The following is an 18,340-nucleotide window of genomic DNA, read 5'->3' as shown; positions in this document are numbered from 1 at the left end:
CAAAGTGCTTTACATGTAGTATTTCATTTAATCCTTCCAGTAACTTCATGAGATATGTATTATTAATATCCTTAATTTACAAATGAGGAAGCTGATACAGAAGAGCATCAAATAACTTGCTCATTCCCACAACTAGTCCTGTTTTGATTATTGCTGTGATAACCGTTTCGTCTACAGGGAGTTTGGGGAGTGGTGCCAGGACTTACACTCAGGCAGCGTATCTCTTGAGTGTCCACTCTTATCCCCTCCACCTCTCGGCCTGCATGTACAACTGCAGAGCAGTGTGATGTCTCCCCTTCTGCTGTCCCAAGCTTTTTTCCAAATGATTTTCTTGCCTTGCAAATAAATCCTTTTCACTATCATGAGAATCTCTGCAGGCAAGAGTCAAGATTTTACCTACTGCTTGTTTCCATAGTATATTTTATATGACCATACCTGGTTCTAATTATGCGTACATCCACTGTTTGTTGCAGGGAGACCTGTCTCTCGTTTCACCAAATGATAATGCCTCTCCATTTTAAGATTTTAAGATATTTTAGAGGAGTCTTAACACAAATTCTGTTAGTACTTTGTTGTCTCAAATTCATCATCACCATATAACTTCTATAACAATAAATCCAATGTCCAATTTTATACAAAACCTCAATATTGAAATTTTAGCTCATAGTGAAAGCATTGAAAGTTACATCTTTGGTTTTATTATAAGATTATATTCTTGTGTGGTACATTTCACGTTCTCATTAAATTTCTTCTGAGTTTTTAAATATCTTGAGTTTTTGTTCACATGTAATATCCTGACTCGAATTCATAAGACAAATCCTTTAGATAACCTAGATATTCAAGACAGTGGTGCCAATATCATCAGGTAACATGCTGGAAAGTTCTGTGCTTGTCCTGCAAAAAGTAATTTTCTTCTCCTTAGGCCTGTTGTTACGAATAATCTGTGATGACAAGTATAGGAGTAAAAATGAAAAGTCAAAGTAGTTCTTTCATGATTATTTATAGTTTCTATTTCTTAACAGAAAATATATACGATTCTATTAAAAGATTTAAGATGGGTATCTGAATTCCACAAAGCTTCAGAAAAACATGCTCCTTTCAAGGTGTCTAGTTTTGTTATGGGAAGAGACAAAGGACTCTCCTTAGAGGGACCCACATGCCCTGGGGCATGAATGTTCCCCTAATGTAAAAGGAACCCAGGGTTTTAGGCAAATATTCTTGTTGTGGTAAGCAAGAAGCCAGATCAAAGCTTCGGAGTCCGTCACACTAAAACACTCTCTTCCAAACTACCTCTTGGAATGCACTTTTGCCTTTTGGAGAGCATCGCAATGGAGATGGATTAAATTATTATTTAAAATAAAAGTTACTGTCCCATGCAACCTCAAACATCTCCGTTAAAAATCTGTGATTTTTTTATTAGCTCTTTGTAACTTGGGCTTTGCATATATGATGGAACAAATAATATATGTAAAATTGTTTCATTATATTAATATTTCTGCTACATAAAAAATAAAAAATAGGGGCTTTTAGATAATAAAATTTTCTACTTATCTCCAGTTTTGTTTTAGGAATCCTAAGCCATTAGCATTTAGGAGAATATTGGGCTGTTTAAGCTATGATACCTGATCCCTATGAGTTGCTAGGGTAGAATTTGCTAGACATTGCTAAACTAGACCAGTTTAATAAGTATTACGAAACTGTGCAGAAATAAATTTTGTCCAGGAATGATATACTGCTAAAGTTAAAAAAAAAAAAACAGCACTATAGGTTTTGTTTTTATTAATTTTAAGCATATCAAATCTAGCTTTATACTGGCCCATCTCACACTTTGGAACATTCTGTCACCCATCAGAAAATAATGTGTAGCTTATGCCCAACTCTATTCACTTACAAGCATTTTCTGGTTAGGTCTAAGAAATAAGTGTTACCTCTGATATTTTCACTGTGAAAACTTTTTACATAAATAGTAATTTAGTCTGCTTCTTTAGTGCATGCAGTGTATGTCATCCAGAATCTGCAGGTTTTGTCTCCTTTTTTTTTTTTTTTTATTGCCATAGTGCTTTCGTTTTGTGGATGAAGCAGTAATCTATTTATTTCATTTTCCTTCTCGTACTTTTCAAGGCATATAGTTTAATATTAACACACAAGGTTCTCATGCTTCTGTCCTTTGCTTTTCATACAGGGAACGTAGAGTCCATTTCCTAGACTGATTTTGTGAAAACATAGCTCTGTTCTCCTGCCTTAGTTTATGAAGGCTTAACTTTAAATGCCTCCACAGACTGCTGTGCTCTACCGTATGGCTTATCTGTAGTGGAGCATTACTAGAAATAGAGTGACCCCCTCAGAGGCTACCAAAGTGAGTAGGAATTTGAATGCCCCCTTTCAGGATGCATGCTCCCCCTAACTTCTCCTGTCACCCTGAGTCTATAGAACCTGTCTAATTGCTACTGGTATTTCTCTGTCCTTGTTGACCATCATGTCAGGGCCTTCAGAGAATTTGTTGCTGCTTTCCCCTGTAGCTGCATATAATCTCCCTCTCTGCTTTTGTTCTTCACCCCTTCTACTCTTTGCCATTTGCTTCCTTCTCAGTTTAAAGAAATTTTTTTCTTTCTTTTGTTCCTTTTCCTGTTGTTTCTCCTACATACTATCTACTTTTGTCTCTGTGGTATGTTTTTTTTAATAGCCATTGCCTATGAGAATACCAGTAGTTTGAAAAATCAGCTAATAACATTTATAATGTGCTCTCTAGCAGTTTTCATTTTTGTTCATGTTAGAACTTTGTAGGTTCTGTATATTTTTAAATTCTAAATTTAAATATTTAGAATTCAGTCTATCCACTAGATTGAATGTGGACTTATTATTCTATTTTTTTCCCCAGATTGTGTTCTCTTTCAACTATTGTTTTGTTCTACTGACAAGAGCAATAGAGGAAGTTTTAAAATATCCCTTTAGCAGGAGATCAGTTTCTAAGTTATCATCTTGTCAGTTTTTAGGCTGTTTTTTCTGTTGCATTTTTGTTACTCATTGCCAGGACACGTGGAAAGACATTCAGGGGCAGTAAGGTTAAAAAATCATTATATACTCAGAACATGGATACAGTGGACATAATAGGAAAAAAACAATATATTTTAGATGGCAATGTTTTGCTCAGGTAAGTGTGAGGTAATATATAGCAAAGTAGTTAGAGAGTGGATTCTGGAGTGTGCCCATCCTGGCTTGAATCTTGGCTGTAGCATGTACGAGTTCTGTGACTTTGAGCAAGTTATTAAATATGGTTATGCCTCAGTTTCTATGTTGATAAAATTGGAAGCCTACAAATACCCACTTCACAGAGTATTTGTGATTAGTAAATGAATATATATATATATATATTTATTTATATATATATATATATATATATATATATATATATATAAAACACTTAGAATAATATCCACCTTGTACTTGTTGGTAGCTATTACTGTTACTATGATCACTTTTATTTCTAATTTTAATATTTCACCTGCTCCCACCTTTAAGGTGTCCCTTTTGTCAATCAAATCCTATGGTGCACCCTGGAAGTCACATCCAAACCCTCGGTTACAAACCTAGAGGATGGGTAAAAATGGAGACTTTTAAAAGAAGACTGATATAGTAGGTTTATGCTGAAATCTTCTATGAAACTTTGAAACAAAGAAAAATTGCTCAGTGAAGAAAGCTGGGCAAAACTGGACAGCACAGCTTAACTCTAAATATTCGAAAATTTTTAGAAAAGTTATTTAGCCAATTGGTTAAACAATTGGGAGACTATTTGCAAGCTTCTCTTAAATTGCTTGTAATTTAACATACATGAGTTTTCTAATCAAAAATATGTTACTTATAAAAACAAAGTAGAATTTTCCATTTTAAGAATGTGTTTAATGCTAGTAATCAGGAAAAATTGAAAAATCTTCTGTGTTGTAGTGTGCCAATATTCAATTTGTTTTACAAATTGATATTTTTTTCTTATTCTTAGAGTTTCATAAGATACCTGTCTAATATTTGTAAATTTACTAATAAAATTACACTATATTTTTATTCATATTATTGAATACAAAAAGAGGGAGGGAGGAACATCCAAACTTTACATGTTATTAAACTATATGATAAAACATTCATTTGACTACCTGATGTTTTTGTTCCCTTAAAATAGATTCAAAGTAGCTAGTACCTCAGGCTACTTACTTCTGAACTGATGTAGCAGAAGTACGACTCTATAAATTTTTGAATTATGGTTTTTTTTCTTTAGAATATTTACAGGGTCTACAAGGCTAGATGGAAATGCTATTGGTAAGTATATTCATTTATTTTAATTACAAATTGGTCTTTATTTTACTAAAAAACTTGGAAGTTAAGCTAAAAAAAAGTATATCTATTTATATTATAGTGGATTTTGTCCGTTGGCTCTGTGCTGTGTCTATGGATGAATTACTTTCCACTACACATCCAAGAATGTTTAGTCTACAAAAAATAGTAGAAATATCATATTACAACATGGGAAGAATAAGACTGCAGTGGTCTCGAATTTGGGAAGTTATTGGTGATCATTTTAATAAGGTATTTGAATAACTATAAGATATACTTACATTAGTAATGATTTTTGTGTTTTGAAATTCCTTATAATGTAATTGAGGCTTTTTTCCTATTCTAGCCTTTCTAAGTTACATTTCTATAATTAAAATTAGAAAACCCTTTGAATCTTGTTTTGCCTTTTAGAAGTGATTGCCCTGAGTTTTAAGAATTTAAATGTATTTTTCTTGTTGAGAAATATATTTAGTACACCTAGTGTCCTTGTGGAGAATCTTAGGATTTACCTGTTTATGCTATGAGTTCTATACTTTTTCTAAAACAAGAATGAAGAAATAGATTTTCACTGCTGACATTAGCACCCTATATTTCTATTGCCATTACAGGTTGGCTGCAATCCTAATGAAGATGTTGCTATTTTTGCAGTAGACTCCTTGAGGCAATTGTCAATGAAGTTCTTAGAGAAAGGGGAGCTTGCTAATTTCAGATTCCAGAAGGATTTCTTAAGACCTTTTGAACATATAATGAAACGGAACAGGTATTATATTTGTTGAATTGCTTAATATCAGAAAAATACCTTATTATTTTCCACAGCAGGGGGAGAAACAGAAGAAAGGAAAAACCTGATGGGTTTTATCTATATATATATCCAAGCAATTATATTAATATTTCAGGTCTCCAACAATTCGAGATATGGTTGTACGGTGTATAGCACAGATGGTTAATTCTCAAGCTGCTAACATTCGGTCTGGATGGAAGAACATTTTCTCTGTATTTCATCTAGCTGCGTCTGATCAAGATGAAAGCATAGTGGAACTTGCATTCCAAACAACAGGGCACATTGTCAGTGAGTATTCTTCTGGCTGTATTCAAGTTAAAAACAACAACAACAACAACAACAAAAACTGTGTTCCAGAGATAATACAAGTGGAAGATTATGGATCTGTTGCGGGTTTAAGTTTACTAAATTTTGCCTGTAGAAAGAGAGTAAATACTGACAATATTTTTATTACATTATTATACTTAACATTTATTGAATGTTTACTATATGGCAAGCACAGTAAGTACTTTGAGTGTGTTTCCTTCAGTCTTCACAATAACTCTAAGTATTTTCATTATCCCTTTTTTAATACATCAGGAAATTCAGGCCCAGTGAGGTTAAGGTGAATGATAGAGTTGGGATTCAAAGCCAGGGAAAGGTTTTTGACCATTACCTTACACAGCGTTTTTTGACTGTAAGGGAGAATGAAATACTGAGGATGTAAGTTAAGTCTGATCAAAAGATAATGATGACCATTATCATTTTTTATAGATTAAGAAAGTGAAATAGAGGTTACATATAATTTTGTATATTCACTCAAAATCTGCTGATTCAATACCTACTTTGTACTGTCACTGCATTATCTGCTGGGTTTATAGTATATGGACCTATAGTGTATAGACCTGTGTCCCTGTCCCCAAGCAGTCAAGTAAGCGGTAATGATAGACATGAAGCCATTGTCAGTTACACATCGAAACCCTTAACCTTTAAGTATGCTTTACATCTAGGGGTTAGTGTTTTATTGTTCAGTTAAGAATAATTGAAAAATTAAAATTATTTTGATATATTTTCCACCCTTTTAGCTCTTGTGTTTGAAAAACACTTTCCAGCGACCATTGATTCTTTCCAGGATGCAGTGAAGTGTTTGTCAGAATTTGCGTGCAATGCAGCTTTCCCAGACACAAGTATGGAAGCAATTCGACTTATTCGCCATTGTGCAAAATATGTGTCTGATAGACCTCAGGTATAGCGTCATTTAGTAAACAAAATTTTGCTGAGTATTTATTTCCAGTCTGAGATATGTTTATTTGGATATCAAGGGGATATGAAGCATTTAATTTTTAAGTAAACCCCAAAATTATGTAAGCTTGAATCTGACTTACGTTTAGAAATGATAGCTGCCATTTATTAAAAGTGTCAGGTGTTTTTCTGAGTATTTCACATGTATTAACTTGTTTAATCGTGTACATTTTATGGGATGGGTAGTGTTTATAGCCCCATACAGATCAGGAATCTGAGGCACAGAGAACTTAAAAATGTCTCCAGGGTTGCAGGGCTAGTAAAAGAGACCTAGGGTTTGAACCTGAGCCTGTGTTTTCGGCCATTACTGTATACTGTTTCTTTCATGTTGTGCTGTGAAGTCCTGAGGTCAGCTGTCTGGATGTGTGTAGGCTTAAACACCAAAGTAAAAGGTTGAATTGGCAACCCGGCTCCCAACCTTATCTTACATATCTGAATCTAACTGTCATCAAGAAAAGTGGTCCATTATAGATGGGTAGTAAGATTTTACTGCATACACAGGGTGCTTACTACATTTTACATACATCAACTCATTTGACCTTCACACTTCCCAGAGGTGGTTAGTTTGGCTGCATGTTGTCATAACCATGAAATGATAAAAAAGGAAACAAGATTTAACCTGATGTAAAATGCAGAAAAGCGGTGATAGAGTTAAAGCTGAAACCAACTTCTGGATTCTAGTCCAGTGCTGTTTATAAGCAGTTATAATTGCCATCTTTTTATAAATTGTACTTACCAAAGTGCTGACTTTGAATTTGTAAAACATTTTTGAAACTTGTTTGGTGAAATATTGTATAGGTGTTATATTTTGCCTTAAGTATATCTTCCTTTCTTCTTGAAGGCTTTCAAGGAATACACAAGCGATGATATGAATGTGGCGCCTGAAGACAGGGTGTGGGTGAGAGGATGGTTCCCAATTCTCTTTGAGTTATCCTGTATCATCAATAGATGCAAATTAGATGTAAGAACCAGGTAACAATCAGTGTTTGTAACTACGATTTTGAAAGGCTCATTTTGACTTACATTAACTTTTCTTATATGAACAGAAGTTCGATAGTGAAAGGCCCTAAGTCCATCGTAATCAGGTGTTTTATCAAAAATAGCAGTTATTAGATAGGAGCAGCAGTAAATATGGAAATACTACTTTTCCTTAACATTTTCGAATAGCATCCTACTTTGAGTTTTAGCTTCTATGTTAATTAGTTTACACATTCTGTCTTTTCATATGTTTATTTCCAATTAGAAGTTGAAGTTAGTGGCAAAATTTATTTTATTTCCTAATAAATGCCAGAAGAATTTCCAAATGCACATGGTTGGTGGATTTTAGATAAAGAACCATTTCTTTTTGAAGACTAGTCAGTAACACAGTTTTAAATAATGTAGGTCTATTAAAAAAGTGAGCTCTTTAAAAAATACACTCTCATTAAAAGATCCATGTGAATGTATAGTCCATTTGTAAAGAAACGATTATGGATATAATGTAACTGGATAAGCATTCAATGTGTAATTCTTATGTTACAGCTCCTGTCATCCCATAGTAAAATTTTTATTGTAACTATCTTTTTGACTACTAGATTGAAATGGCCGATTTGTGTATCCTGTTATATGTCAACAAGTGCTTGAGACATCATGAGTTCAATTTTGTGTTTAAATAAAATCCCTCTTTTATGTATCCCATCTTCTTTTTAGGGAGAATCATTAGTCATTTTGGCAATTAACTTTACTGGACTTTTCAAATCATAAAGGTAGTACATACAAACTTATATCAATGATAGAACTATAATGAAAGAATGAATTTCTCTTTCCTCCCCTTATGCTACAACCACCCTCATCCCCATCCAAGGTTAAGTGTGATACATATCCTAAGAAACTTGATTTTTATTTGTTATAAAAAGAAATTTTTGTAAAGTTAGGTTATGTAATCCAAAATAAGACTCAAACCTTGGGAATTTGTCATAGAATTTAGAAATCACAAGAACAATATACGACATTTTATTTTGCATTTAGACAATGAGGATTATTTGGCAGTGGACCTGTTAGGAGCTTGATAAAATTCAAGATACCTCATGATTCATATAAATCTAAATTATTAAGATTTTCCACTTTCTGTTGTCCAGCCACCTCAGTGGACCAACTGATATCTATCATGATGGACAAATCCTATAAACTCAGTACCCCCTCTCTGCCCTTGTTAATTTGTAGAAATTCATTTGACAAGGGACCTACCTGCTTTCTTAGCTTTTGAGCCTGTCCTTGTCTGGGAACATCCTGCTTTGCTTCTTGTCAGATCCCATGTTCAGTTATGGATGAGTTTTAGTTGTTGAAGAGACAATATTCTAACTAGTAAAGAGAGGAAAAATAGGGGTAAACTTTGTTCAGTAATGGCTTTTTCTTATTTCATTCCAGGATTTGTAAGGTCTGATATATAGATTACATTTAAAAATGTAATACCATGAGGGACCCTGGGTAGCTCAATTAAAGGTCCAAATCTTGATTTTGGCTCAGGTCATGATCTCACAGTTGTAAAACTCTAACATCATGTCGTCTCCACTCTGACCATGGAGCCTGCTAAAGATTTTGTCTGTCTCCCTCTGCCCCTCTTCCCCACATGTGCATACTGTCTCTCTCTTTCACTTAAAAAAAAATCTAAAAGAACAAAAACGTAATGCGATGATTTGTATAACAGATTAGTTACACAGTACTTTCACATATGTTTTCATTTGCCTCAAAATTCTCTAGATTTGGGGTTGGTAAATTAACGTAGGGTCTCAAATACTCTTTTTTCCCTATACCAGCAACTTAAGTATTGCTTTCAAAAAGACTTCTTGAACAGTGAAAATCCTTGGAAACTTCTATGGATTTGTGTTTGCTTTGGGGCCTGGAAGAAACAGAATTCCCTTCTCCCACAGCTGTTGGAGTTAGCATCCAGTTATTACTTAGAGTGGGAAGAAGTGGATTTCAAGCTCAGGAGGTACAGGGGGAAATAGGGAGTTTTGACAGGCTTCTCCCACTGAAAACTGTGTTTCTTCCATAGGAATTTCTTTACTATGGCTACTTTACTTTTCATTGTATACATTGGATATCTTATGGGTCAGCTTTCTGTGAATTTGCTGTAGGACCGAACTGCTATAATGTTACTTTACACATTTATTTAACAAATACTTATTTAGAGCCTGTTCTGTGCCAGACTTGTACAAGGCCTGGGGGTGGCATAGCAGCAAATGAACTGGACTGTGAACCAGTCCTTATGGAGTCTTTCAAGGAAAATGTTGTTATGGCTTACGTCAGACTTTTTAGAAATATAAGCCCTTTCTAAATGGAAGAACACCTATATTTTGCTAGAAGAAAGTAACATATAGAGAAAAGACCAAGCTTTTTAATGGTTACATGAAGGTATTATTATTTAGAGGAAGACAGTAAGGAATCCGGAAGGCAATGTTGAGTTTAGTTTTGACATTTATTCAGAAGATAGTGAATGTGGTACTAAGCAGTTTATTCAGTAGATATGTAACTGTGTGTCTCATGGGTGTCAGGTTTTGCTCTGTGCCTGGAATATGGTAGGCTATGAACCACTCACACAAATGTCAGAGTGGATTAGTTTTATAAATCCCTTTGTTTAGAAATGCTATAGGAACAATTATAGTGTTAGCTAAAAAGACCTACAAATTTTCCAAAACCTCATTTTATGATGATCTTTTGGAATCTTTATTTCCATTCACAACTTTTAAATGTCAGAACGGTGGAGTGGAAGTGGAGGAAATATGAAATAAAACATTTTAAGGCCAAGGCTTGTGGAGTTTTTCCCTACAAAATGCATCATAAAGAAACTTAGTTTATAGCTGAAATTTCTTAAAATTGAATATCATGTTAGTTTAAGACTGTTTCCAAACTTTTTCAGGAGCTTTATGAACTGAAAAACTATTTTAAGAGGGAATCCTGATGCGGCATGCTTTTTTGAGTTATAGTTTTCCTGCTTGTGTTTTATCATTTTAGGGGTTTAACAGTAATGTTTGAAATAATGAAAACTTATGGCCACACTTATGAAAAACACTGGTGGCAGGATTTATTTAGAATTGTTTTCAGAATCTTTGACAACATGAAATTACCAGAACAGCAGACAGAGGTAAGAGAAAATGAAATTTTCATTTAACATAGTCAAGTTAGAAGGTTCTTAATACTTTCCCTAATACAGTTTAGTAGTTCAAATTAAGTACATGGAAAAGAAAAAAAACTCCTAGAGAAAATTTTCATTATAATATGTCTCTATAAGTAAAGAACAGTATTTGGGGATAGAACTGAGTTAATGAATTGGTTGTTTTCAGTGCTTTTGTTGAACTTCTGGTTTCTTTTTTCATTTTAATATCGCCATAACTACAAACACTAGTAGCTTTCTTTTAGTATTCTTAGTGACTTCTTATTCTGAAGTGGTTAAAGAATACATACTGATAAGTTCCATTTACTTTATTTCAATGTATTTTACTACAAACCGATTATAGTATGCATCTCAGTAAATGTAGGGAAGAGAGCCTCAAGGTTTCTTGTTTTGTTCCATACATACAGCTATATAAAATGCAAACTTTGGGCGCTCTCGAAGTTTAATTTAGATCTGTGTTTCTTAAATCTACATGTAGACTCTTCCTTAAAATAGCATATTAAGTATATGTATGTATATGCACTCTTACTTAAAATAGCATATTAAGTATAAGTATGTATATGCACTGGCACAAAACTATATGTGAAAATATCAGTCCAGATTAGTCCTTTATGTACTTGAGAAAAATAAATTATTTACATGTACTTTGCATGGCCTTATTCACCATCTATGGTATTTTCAAGAACCATACTTCATGAAAGTTTTATTTTAAATTTATGCTAAACCCATTTGGATAAGTCCTTATCATTTCCTTCCTGTTTATTTCTCCTTTATATTCTGTCATAATATAGAGCAAGGCCAGCTGTTGTTATTCATGCATATTGTTTGTGCATGAATATTAATAGCAAGACAGTGTAATTTTTTATAATAGTCAAAAATAATGCAAAAAGTAGTTAAATTATTTTATATATAGATGGTTATGGAACAATGGAGAAAAATAGATCTCAGAAACTGAGTTAAAGTGAATGTAATATTTTAGAAGGAAGTGAGTGCTCTAAAAAGAGGACCATGGACAGACTTACCTTTTATGTTTGCAAACATTTTTTCTTTTAATTCTGGTGGTTGATGAATGGTCTGACCTTTTAACAACTTTTTCCCCCTAGAAAGCTGAATGGATGACTACGACTTGTAATCATGCACTTTATGCAATTTGTGATGTATTCACCCAGTATTTAGAAGTACTCAGTGATGTACTTTTGGATGATATTTTTGCCCAGCTGTACTGGTGTGTGCAGCAAGGTAGGTGTATAGCAAATAGTGACACAAAGTGTTAAATGTGGCCCTGGCAATATATAAATGAAATGCTCTTTTCTTTTGTAGACAATGAGCAGTTAGCACGATCTGGTACAAACTGCTTAGAGAATGTTGTTATTCTGAATGGTGAGAAATTTACCCTAGAAATCTGGGATAAAACTTGTAACTGCACACTGGATATCTTCAAAACTACAATCCCACATGCGTAAGAAGATTTTATACAACTTTATATTTGTATATTGAATGATCAGTCTAAACAATTTGATAGTAACTAGTGATTCCTTGTAACAGAAATCCTTTTAAAAATACCTCAGTGTTTCATGAATTTGTATTTATTGCAAATCAGATTCCTATAAGCCATAACAAATACTTGAATTAGATTCTTTATAAACTAGACCCTTTAGTATGATTGGTCGTGTGATTATTGGCCACATTGAAGTGATTCTACTTTTATGAGGTTTTAATTTATCCAGATTAAAGCAAGCAGTGGTTTTGAATTGGTAGGGGGGGGGGAACTCAACATATATTTCAGTTACTGTAGATTTAATAATCTAAGGAAAACTGATTTGCACATATATTTTAGTTAATTGTCATCGTCCGATGGATTAGTTTGGAATTGTAGTGAAGGAGTTTTTATCAATGGAGGACACAAAGACATAGTCTTACTAAATGACTAATAGCACCTGAATTATTTGTACAACATACTTGAATTTACTTCCTAGCTCAACTTTTGAGGCTTTCTGACCTGTACAAATCTACTACTTTTAAATCTACTTAATAATAGCTTTTAAAGCTTACTTAAAACATCTTATAGTCACGTGTGTGTGTGTGTGTATAAAATTTTGTATGAAAACTGAGTTCAGATTTTTAAGCATCATGAACTTTGTCTTGACATGAGTTAAATACGTTTGCATTGGTATGATCCCTTTGTAAGTATCTTAATAATTAGGACATCACAAGTCAAACAAAAGGGACACACCTCTAGGAAGGCAGTCTCTAGGTGGTCCTACACTGAAAGGACATCTGTTGGTCAGTTTTCCTTATTATTTTTTGGGGGGGTGCACATTTTGTTGGAGTAATGTACCTGACAGATGACCCAATTTTGTCAGTTTATCTGTAGCCCTTGTGTCAAAAGATGGTATGAATTCTTGCCTAACCATTGTACCTTTGAAGTTGTCACAAAAACCAATCAGGTTGAACTTTCTTTTTTTATTTTTAAGAACTGCTTCTGTTTTAATATATTGATTTATTTAATAAATTGAATTATACATTCAAGTTAAGGTACATAATCTTAAAGATCATCTAATAAGCATTTCTTCATAGAAACTAACTGTGCCAGAGTTCTTTCTATATGGAGTTGAAATGATGTCTCTAGTGTCTGTCTACCCTGTTCCCAGGAGCTCCTGCTTCTCAGAAGCAAGAACTTGAGCCTTAATCATCTTCCTATTCAAGAATAGAATCTAAAGAGTTCTATGAATTTTTTTAAAAGTCTCAAACTTTTCTCAATCTCATTTTAAAAATATTTAATGACATTAATACCTAGTGAGTTTAAAGTTTTTGAAACTTTTCAGAAGTAGTTTTTGGGTTTGTTTTTTTTAAGCTGATGATCAGAGTACCCTTTTAATTGTATTAAGTGCTAGTTCATTGTTTCCTGGATGTACATATTTTAAACTTTTCACTAGGTTTTATTTTTAGCAAATTGTTTTTAGCAGTAATCAAAGGAGGATAATATTGTTTTCGGTATATTCTTTTGACTTTTTTCCACCTGTTTGAAAACATGTTGGATGTTTCATGTTTGGAAAGTGTCATGTTTCACACTTTCAATGATTGGTGTGAATTTGGTATTTTAAAGGCTCTTAACCTGGCGTCCCTCTTCTGGAGAAACCATTCCCCCACCTCCATCTCCTGTGAGTGAAAAACAGCTGGTAAGTTTTATAAATAAGGCATATTTAAAATTGATTTAGAGAAGTAATTTTTTGATGGGCCAAATTCTTTTATAGGAGTCCAGGTATAGCATAGGGACACCTCGGTGGCTCAGTCGGTAAGCGTCCAACTTTGGCTCAGGTCATGATCTGATGGTTTGTGAGTTCAAGCCCTGCATCAGTCTCTGTGCTGACAGCTCGGAGCCTCAAGCCTGCATCAGATTCTGTGTCTCCCTCTCTGCCCCTGATCCACTTGCGCTCAGTCGGTCTCTCTCTCTCTCTCTCTCTCTCTCTCTCTCTCTCAAATAAACATTAAAAAAATTTTTTTAACTTAAAAAAATAATAAAAAGATGGCATAAATGTACTGTCTAGAATTCGTAGGTTAAATTTCATGATGGGGAATTTTCCAGCTGGCTAAAATTTATTTCTGTAAAGGAGGTATTTTAAATTATTTTATAATACAAATGGTCTAAGACATAGAGTAAAGTGATGTCAAGTGTTTTAAGAGGCAGGTATGCGATTATGTAAGGATTTTCATGCTAGGCTAAAGATATTATTGGGTATTTATTTTAAACTTTTAATTTGGATACAGTCTGTCCTAACAGTAATATTACAAAAACAGTAAAAGTTCTAATATACGTTCACACAGTATATTTGTTTCCTAGGTCTGCCACAAGAAATTACCACAAACTTGGTGGCTTAAAGCAACAGAAATTATTGGCTCTGCAGTTGAGGAGGCCAAAGGCCCAAAATTAAGGCATCAATAGGGCCACATTCCCTCTAGAGGCTTTAAGGAAGATCCTTTTTTTTGCCTTTTCAGCTTCTGGTGGCTGTTGGTGACTCTTAGCATACATTGACTTGTACACACATCACTCCAGTCTCTGCCCTCATCTTCACATGCGTGTACAGTGTCAAATCTGTATGTGTCCTGTCTGCCTCTTTCTCTTGTAAGGACACTAGCCATCTCTTATGTCTGTAAGAGACGATATAAGCCATCTTATCTCAAGATCTTTAACTTAATTACGTCTTTAAAGACCCTGTTTTCAAGTAACCTTCATAAGTACCAAAGGTAACAACTTTGGTATACCTTTTTGGAGCCACTGTGTGTTCAACCTACTGCAGTTTACCCTCTGGCACCCAAAAACTAATGTTCATCTTTCAGGCCAAATGTATTCACCGCCTCCCAGTATTTCCCAGAGTTTTACCTCATTATAGCATCAATAAGTCCAAAATCTGTTCTAAATGTCATATCAGAAGTCCCAAATCTCATCATCACAGCCAGCTAGACCAGGTATGTGGTCTCTTCTGGGGCATCATCCCTCCCCATCTGCAGACCTGTAAACAAATTACCTGCTTGTAAAATTCAGTGGTGGGACAAGCATAGGATAAACATTCTTATCCCAAAAGTGAGAAATTGGAAGGAATGAAAGGGTAGTTGGTCCTAACAAGCAAGTTAGAAACCCAGCAGGGTAAATTCCATTAAGTTTCAAGGCCTGAGGATAATCCTCTGTGCCTCCATGCTCTGCCCTCTGGGCCCATGGCTCCTCCTGTGAGCCTGCAGGTCTGCTCTCTAAGTTCGCAGCAGTGCAGCTCCATCAGCCCATTTCCTGCCTGTAGAATCCCAGAGGTCTAATAACTTTCCTTCATTTTATCCCAGGTCCCTTTCAGTCTAGGCTGGCTGTGTTTCTACTGGTATATCATTCTTAAAATCCCTGTTGGTCTCTAGTGTGTGTCAAGAGGTTTATTCATGGATCCATTGTGGATAACTTTCTCTTCTTGGCTTCTGCTGAGCGAGATGTTTGATTGGATCCATTGGATCTACATACCTAACCTCTTTCAACAAAATGTTGTTTAGCTATCCAAAGAAATGCTTTCAAAACAATGAATTTTCTAATTTTAGCATCCTTTGCAATCTGGATAGGCCAAGATCCTCCCCATTATCAAGTGCTAGTTCTTTTTAGTTACTAATTTCTTCCTCAGTGTATCTCTGTATCCTCACATTTTTCTATAAACACCAAGGAGAAGCCAGGTCACATCTTCAACCTTTTCCTTGAAAAGATCCTCAGCTAAATATCCAAGTTCATCACTTACAAGTTCTGCTTTCCGTGCAATAGTACAATACAATTCAGGTAAGTTTTCTGCTACTTTGTCACAAGTACAGAAAACCTTGGATTGCAAGGTTGTTCTGCGACTGTTCCACAAGATGGACAAACATTTCTAATAAAATTTTAACTTGATAAGCGAGCAGTATGTTGCAGTACGTGATGCCAAACATCACATGATCACAACTGAGCCAGTGGTTCTTGAAATTTGCTTTTGTACACAAGTGCTTTGGATTACAAGCATGTTTCCAGAAGGAATTATGCTTACAAACCAAGATTTTACATGACCTTTCTTCCATTATCCAGTAACATGTGGCAAATTTCCTTCTGAGATCTCCCTAGAAGCACTTTTAACATTCATATTTCTGTCAGCCTTCTATTCATGACCACATATGTATTCTTTAGGATGACAGAAGATTTCAGTCATGCATTTTTACCTCCTCCTCCATCCTCACCAGAATTGCATTTAATGTCCATATTGCTACTAACAGTCTCTTTGAGGCAGTGTAGGCTTTTTTCTGTTGTATGTCTCAAAACTCTTCCAGCTTCTACTGTTACCCAGTTCTAAAGTCACTTCCAGATTTTAAGTATTTGCTATAGCAGCACCCTGCTTCATGGTACCAAAATCTGTACCAATCAGTATTGTACCAGTGATGTGGAATCAGCAGGAAATCTCTCTTTCTGTCTGTACATATATATTTATTCGTGTGTGTATGGTCTACGCACATACATATCTATAATTTTTATTTAAATTTCACAGAATTGGCTGTGCAATTATGGGGGCCGGTAGTGTGAAATCTCTAGGGCAGGCTGGAAAGCCCTCGGCAGGAGCTGCTGTCCACGGGCAGAGCTGCTGCTTCAGGGAAACCTGGTGGCCTTTCCGCTGATCACATAAGGCTCCGGCCACATTATTGAGGATAATCTCCATTACTTAAATCAACTGGCTGTAGATGTTCACCACATCTGCACAGTCACTTTATAGCAACACTGGATACTCTAGCCTAGCCAATTGACCCACAAAACTTATATGACACCGAGTTTCTCCAGATGTTATTGTTTCACTGTATTTGCTTTATCATTTCCTCCCTCCCTCCATCCTTTTTGTCTCACTCACCCAGTGCAGCCCTAGAGACTTTTCGAATTCTTTGGAAATAAGATGTCCTTTCATCCCTAAATTCCTTAGTCTGTTTTTCCTTTAAAAAAAAAAAAAAAAAAGAAAAAAGAAACTTACATAACAGTGCAGTTAAGAAAATCAGGAAATTGCCATTGGAACAATACTATTCTCTAATCTGACGTTATTCTATTTTTTTTTAATGATTTTATTTATTTTTGAGAAATAGAGCATTGGTGGGGGAGGGGCAGAGAGAGAGGGAGACCACAGAATCTGAAGCAGGCTCCAGGCTCTGAGCTGTCAGCACAGAGCCCTACACAGGGCTTGAACTCGTGAACCATGAGATCATGACCTGAGCCAAAATTGGCTGCTCAACCAATTGAACCAATGAGGTACCCCACAGCCTCAGCGGTTACTAGTGTCCATTGGTCAATTTGTCCTCCACAACTTTTAAATTTCTTACCTAATAGTCAATGACTAAAACTTAGATTTCACAGTAAAGTACTGCTGTCAGTCTTGAGAGAGCTGTCCCGTCCGGCACATCGGGGCCACGCTGCTCCATGACCTCATCCGCAGGACTGGTCTGTTCGTCACAGACTCCACCACTTATGAAGTCCTGTTGCAAGCCCAGAATGAGCTTACTCTTTTCTGTTGTTCTTAAATCTGGCCCACTCCTTGCTTGCTTTGTGGGCTTTTGTTTTTGCTGCCTCTGCTGTGTGGTACGGTAATTTGCAGTGTGGGCTTTAGTGTCAGACCCAGAATAAAATCCTGGCTCTGCAGGGACCGGCTCTGTGGCCTCAGCAGTTTACCTAACCTCGTGTTAGAGTGGTCTTGTGATGAGAATTAGATCAGGTTATTCAGTGCACAGAAACCCACTGGAGCGGCATGTGCCAGGGTGAGCGTGCTCTGGGCCTGGGCTGCTGCAGGGCTCCCTGGGTGGGGGGGGAGGGCGCGAGCAGGGCTCCCCCTTGGGACCAGCTCACCTTCTCTGTGGCTCCTTCTCAGAGCTGCTGCTGCCACCACTTTGCAGATACACAACCTTTGCACCCCCTGCTTTCCTTTCTTCTCTTCTCTGTACGACTTAAGAGTTTGCCAAGAAATTATGGTCTTTTCCGCATATCATACTCAGCTGAGTATATCTGGCTGTGCACTGAAGGACTACTTTGTATTTATTTTTATTTTTCTCATTAAACCCATTTTTAACGGGTCTCAAAATTCTGTGACAAATTTTTGGTCAAGTTGTTTCCATTAAAAAGTAGTGATTTTAAAAACTGATAACACTGCCACACACACAAAAAAAACAAATGGTCCACAAAACATTCTGAAGGTTTTACAATGCATTGTTACCATTAACCAGTCTTTTACAGTTAAACTTAAAATGCCAATTGATACAAACGTTTCTGAGACATTCTT

At 35.5% G+C, this 18,340-nt stretch overlaps 1 protein-coding gene across 4 annotated transcripts in view; it reads left to right on the top strand.

The window, feature by feature from the left end:
* ARFGEF1 (ADP ribosylation factor guanine nucleotide exchange factor 1) overlaps positions 1-18,340 on the top strand; it is a 153,930-nt gene that overhangs the window by 121,393 nt on the left and 14,197 nt on the right. For all 4 annotated transcript variants that reach the window (XM_029924028.1, XM_029924027.1, XM_029924030.1 and 1 more), the window contains 10 exons: positions 4,268-4,308; positions 4,406-4,575; positions 4,932-5,083; positions 5,220-5,392; positions 6,169-6,329; positions 7,227-7,357; positions 10,379-10,508; positions 11,642-11,777; positions 11,859-11,997; positions 13,645-13,717. In XM_029924028.1, coding sequence (XP_029779888.1) covers positions 4,268-4,308; positions 4,406-4,575; positions 4,932-5,083; positions 5,220-5,392; positions 6,169-6,329; positions 7,227-7,357; positions 10,379-10,508; positions 11,642-11,777; positions 11,859-11,997; positions 13,645-13,717 — 1,306 coding nt within the window. The remainder of the gene's footprint in view (positions 1-4,267; positions 4,309-4,405; positions 4,576-4,931; positions 5,084-5,219; positions 5,393-6,168; positions 6,330-7,226; positions 7,358-10,378; positions 10,509-11,641; positions 11,778-11,858; positions 11,998-13,644; positions 13,718-18,340) is intronic.

The sequence above is a fragment of the Suricata suricatta genome, chromosome 15 (assembly GCF_006229205.1).
Source record: "Suricata suricatta isolate VVHF042 chromosome 15, meerkat_22Aug2017_6uvM2_HiC, whole genome shotgun sequence".
NCBI classification, from domain to species: domain Eukaryota; kingdom Metazoa; phylum Chordata; class Mammalia; order Carnivora; family Herpestidae; genus Suricata; species Suricata suricatta.
The sequence above is the reverse complement of the archived record's forward strand: the minus strand, read 5'-3'. Positions and strand labels throughout refer to the sequence as shown.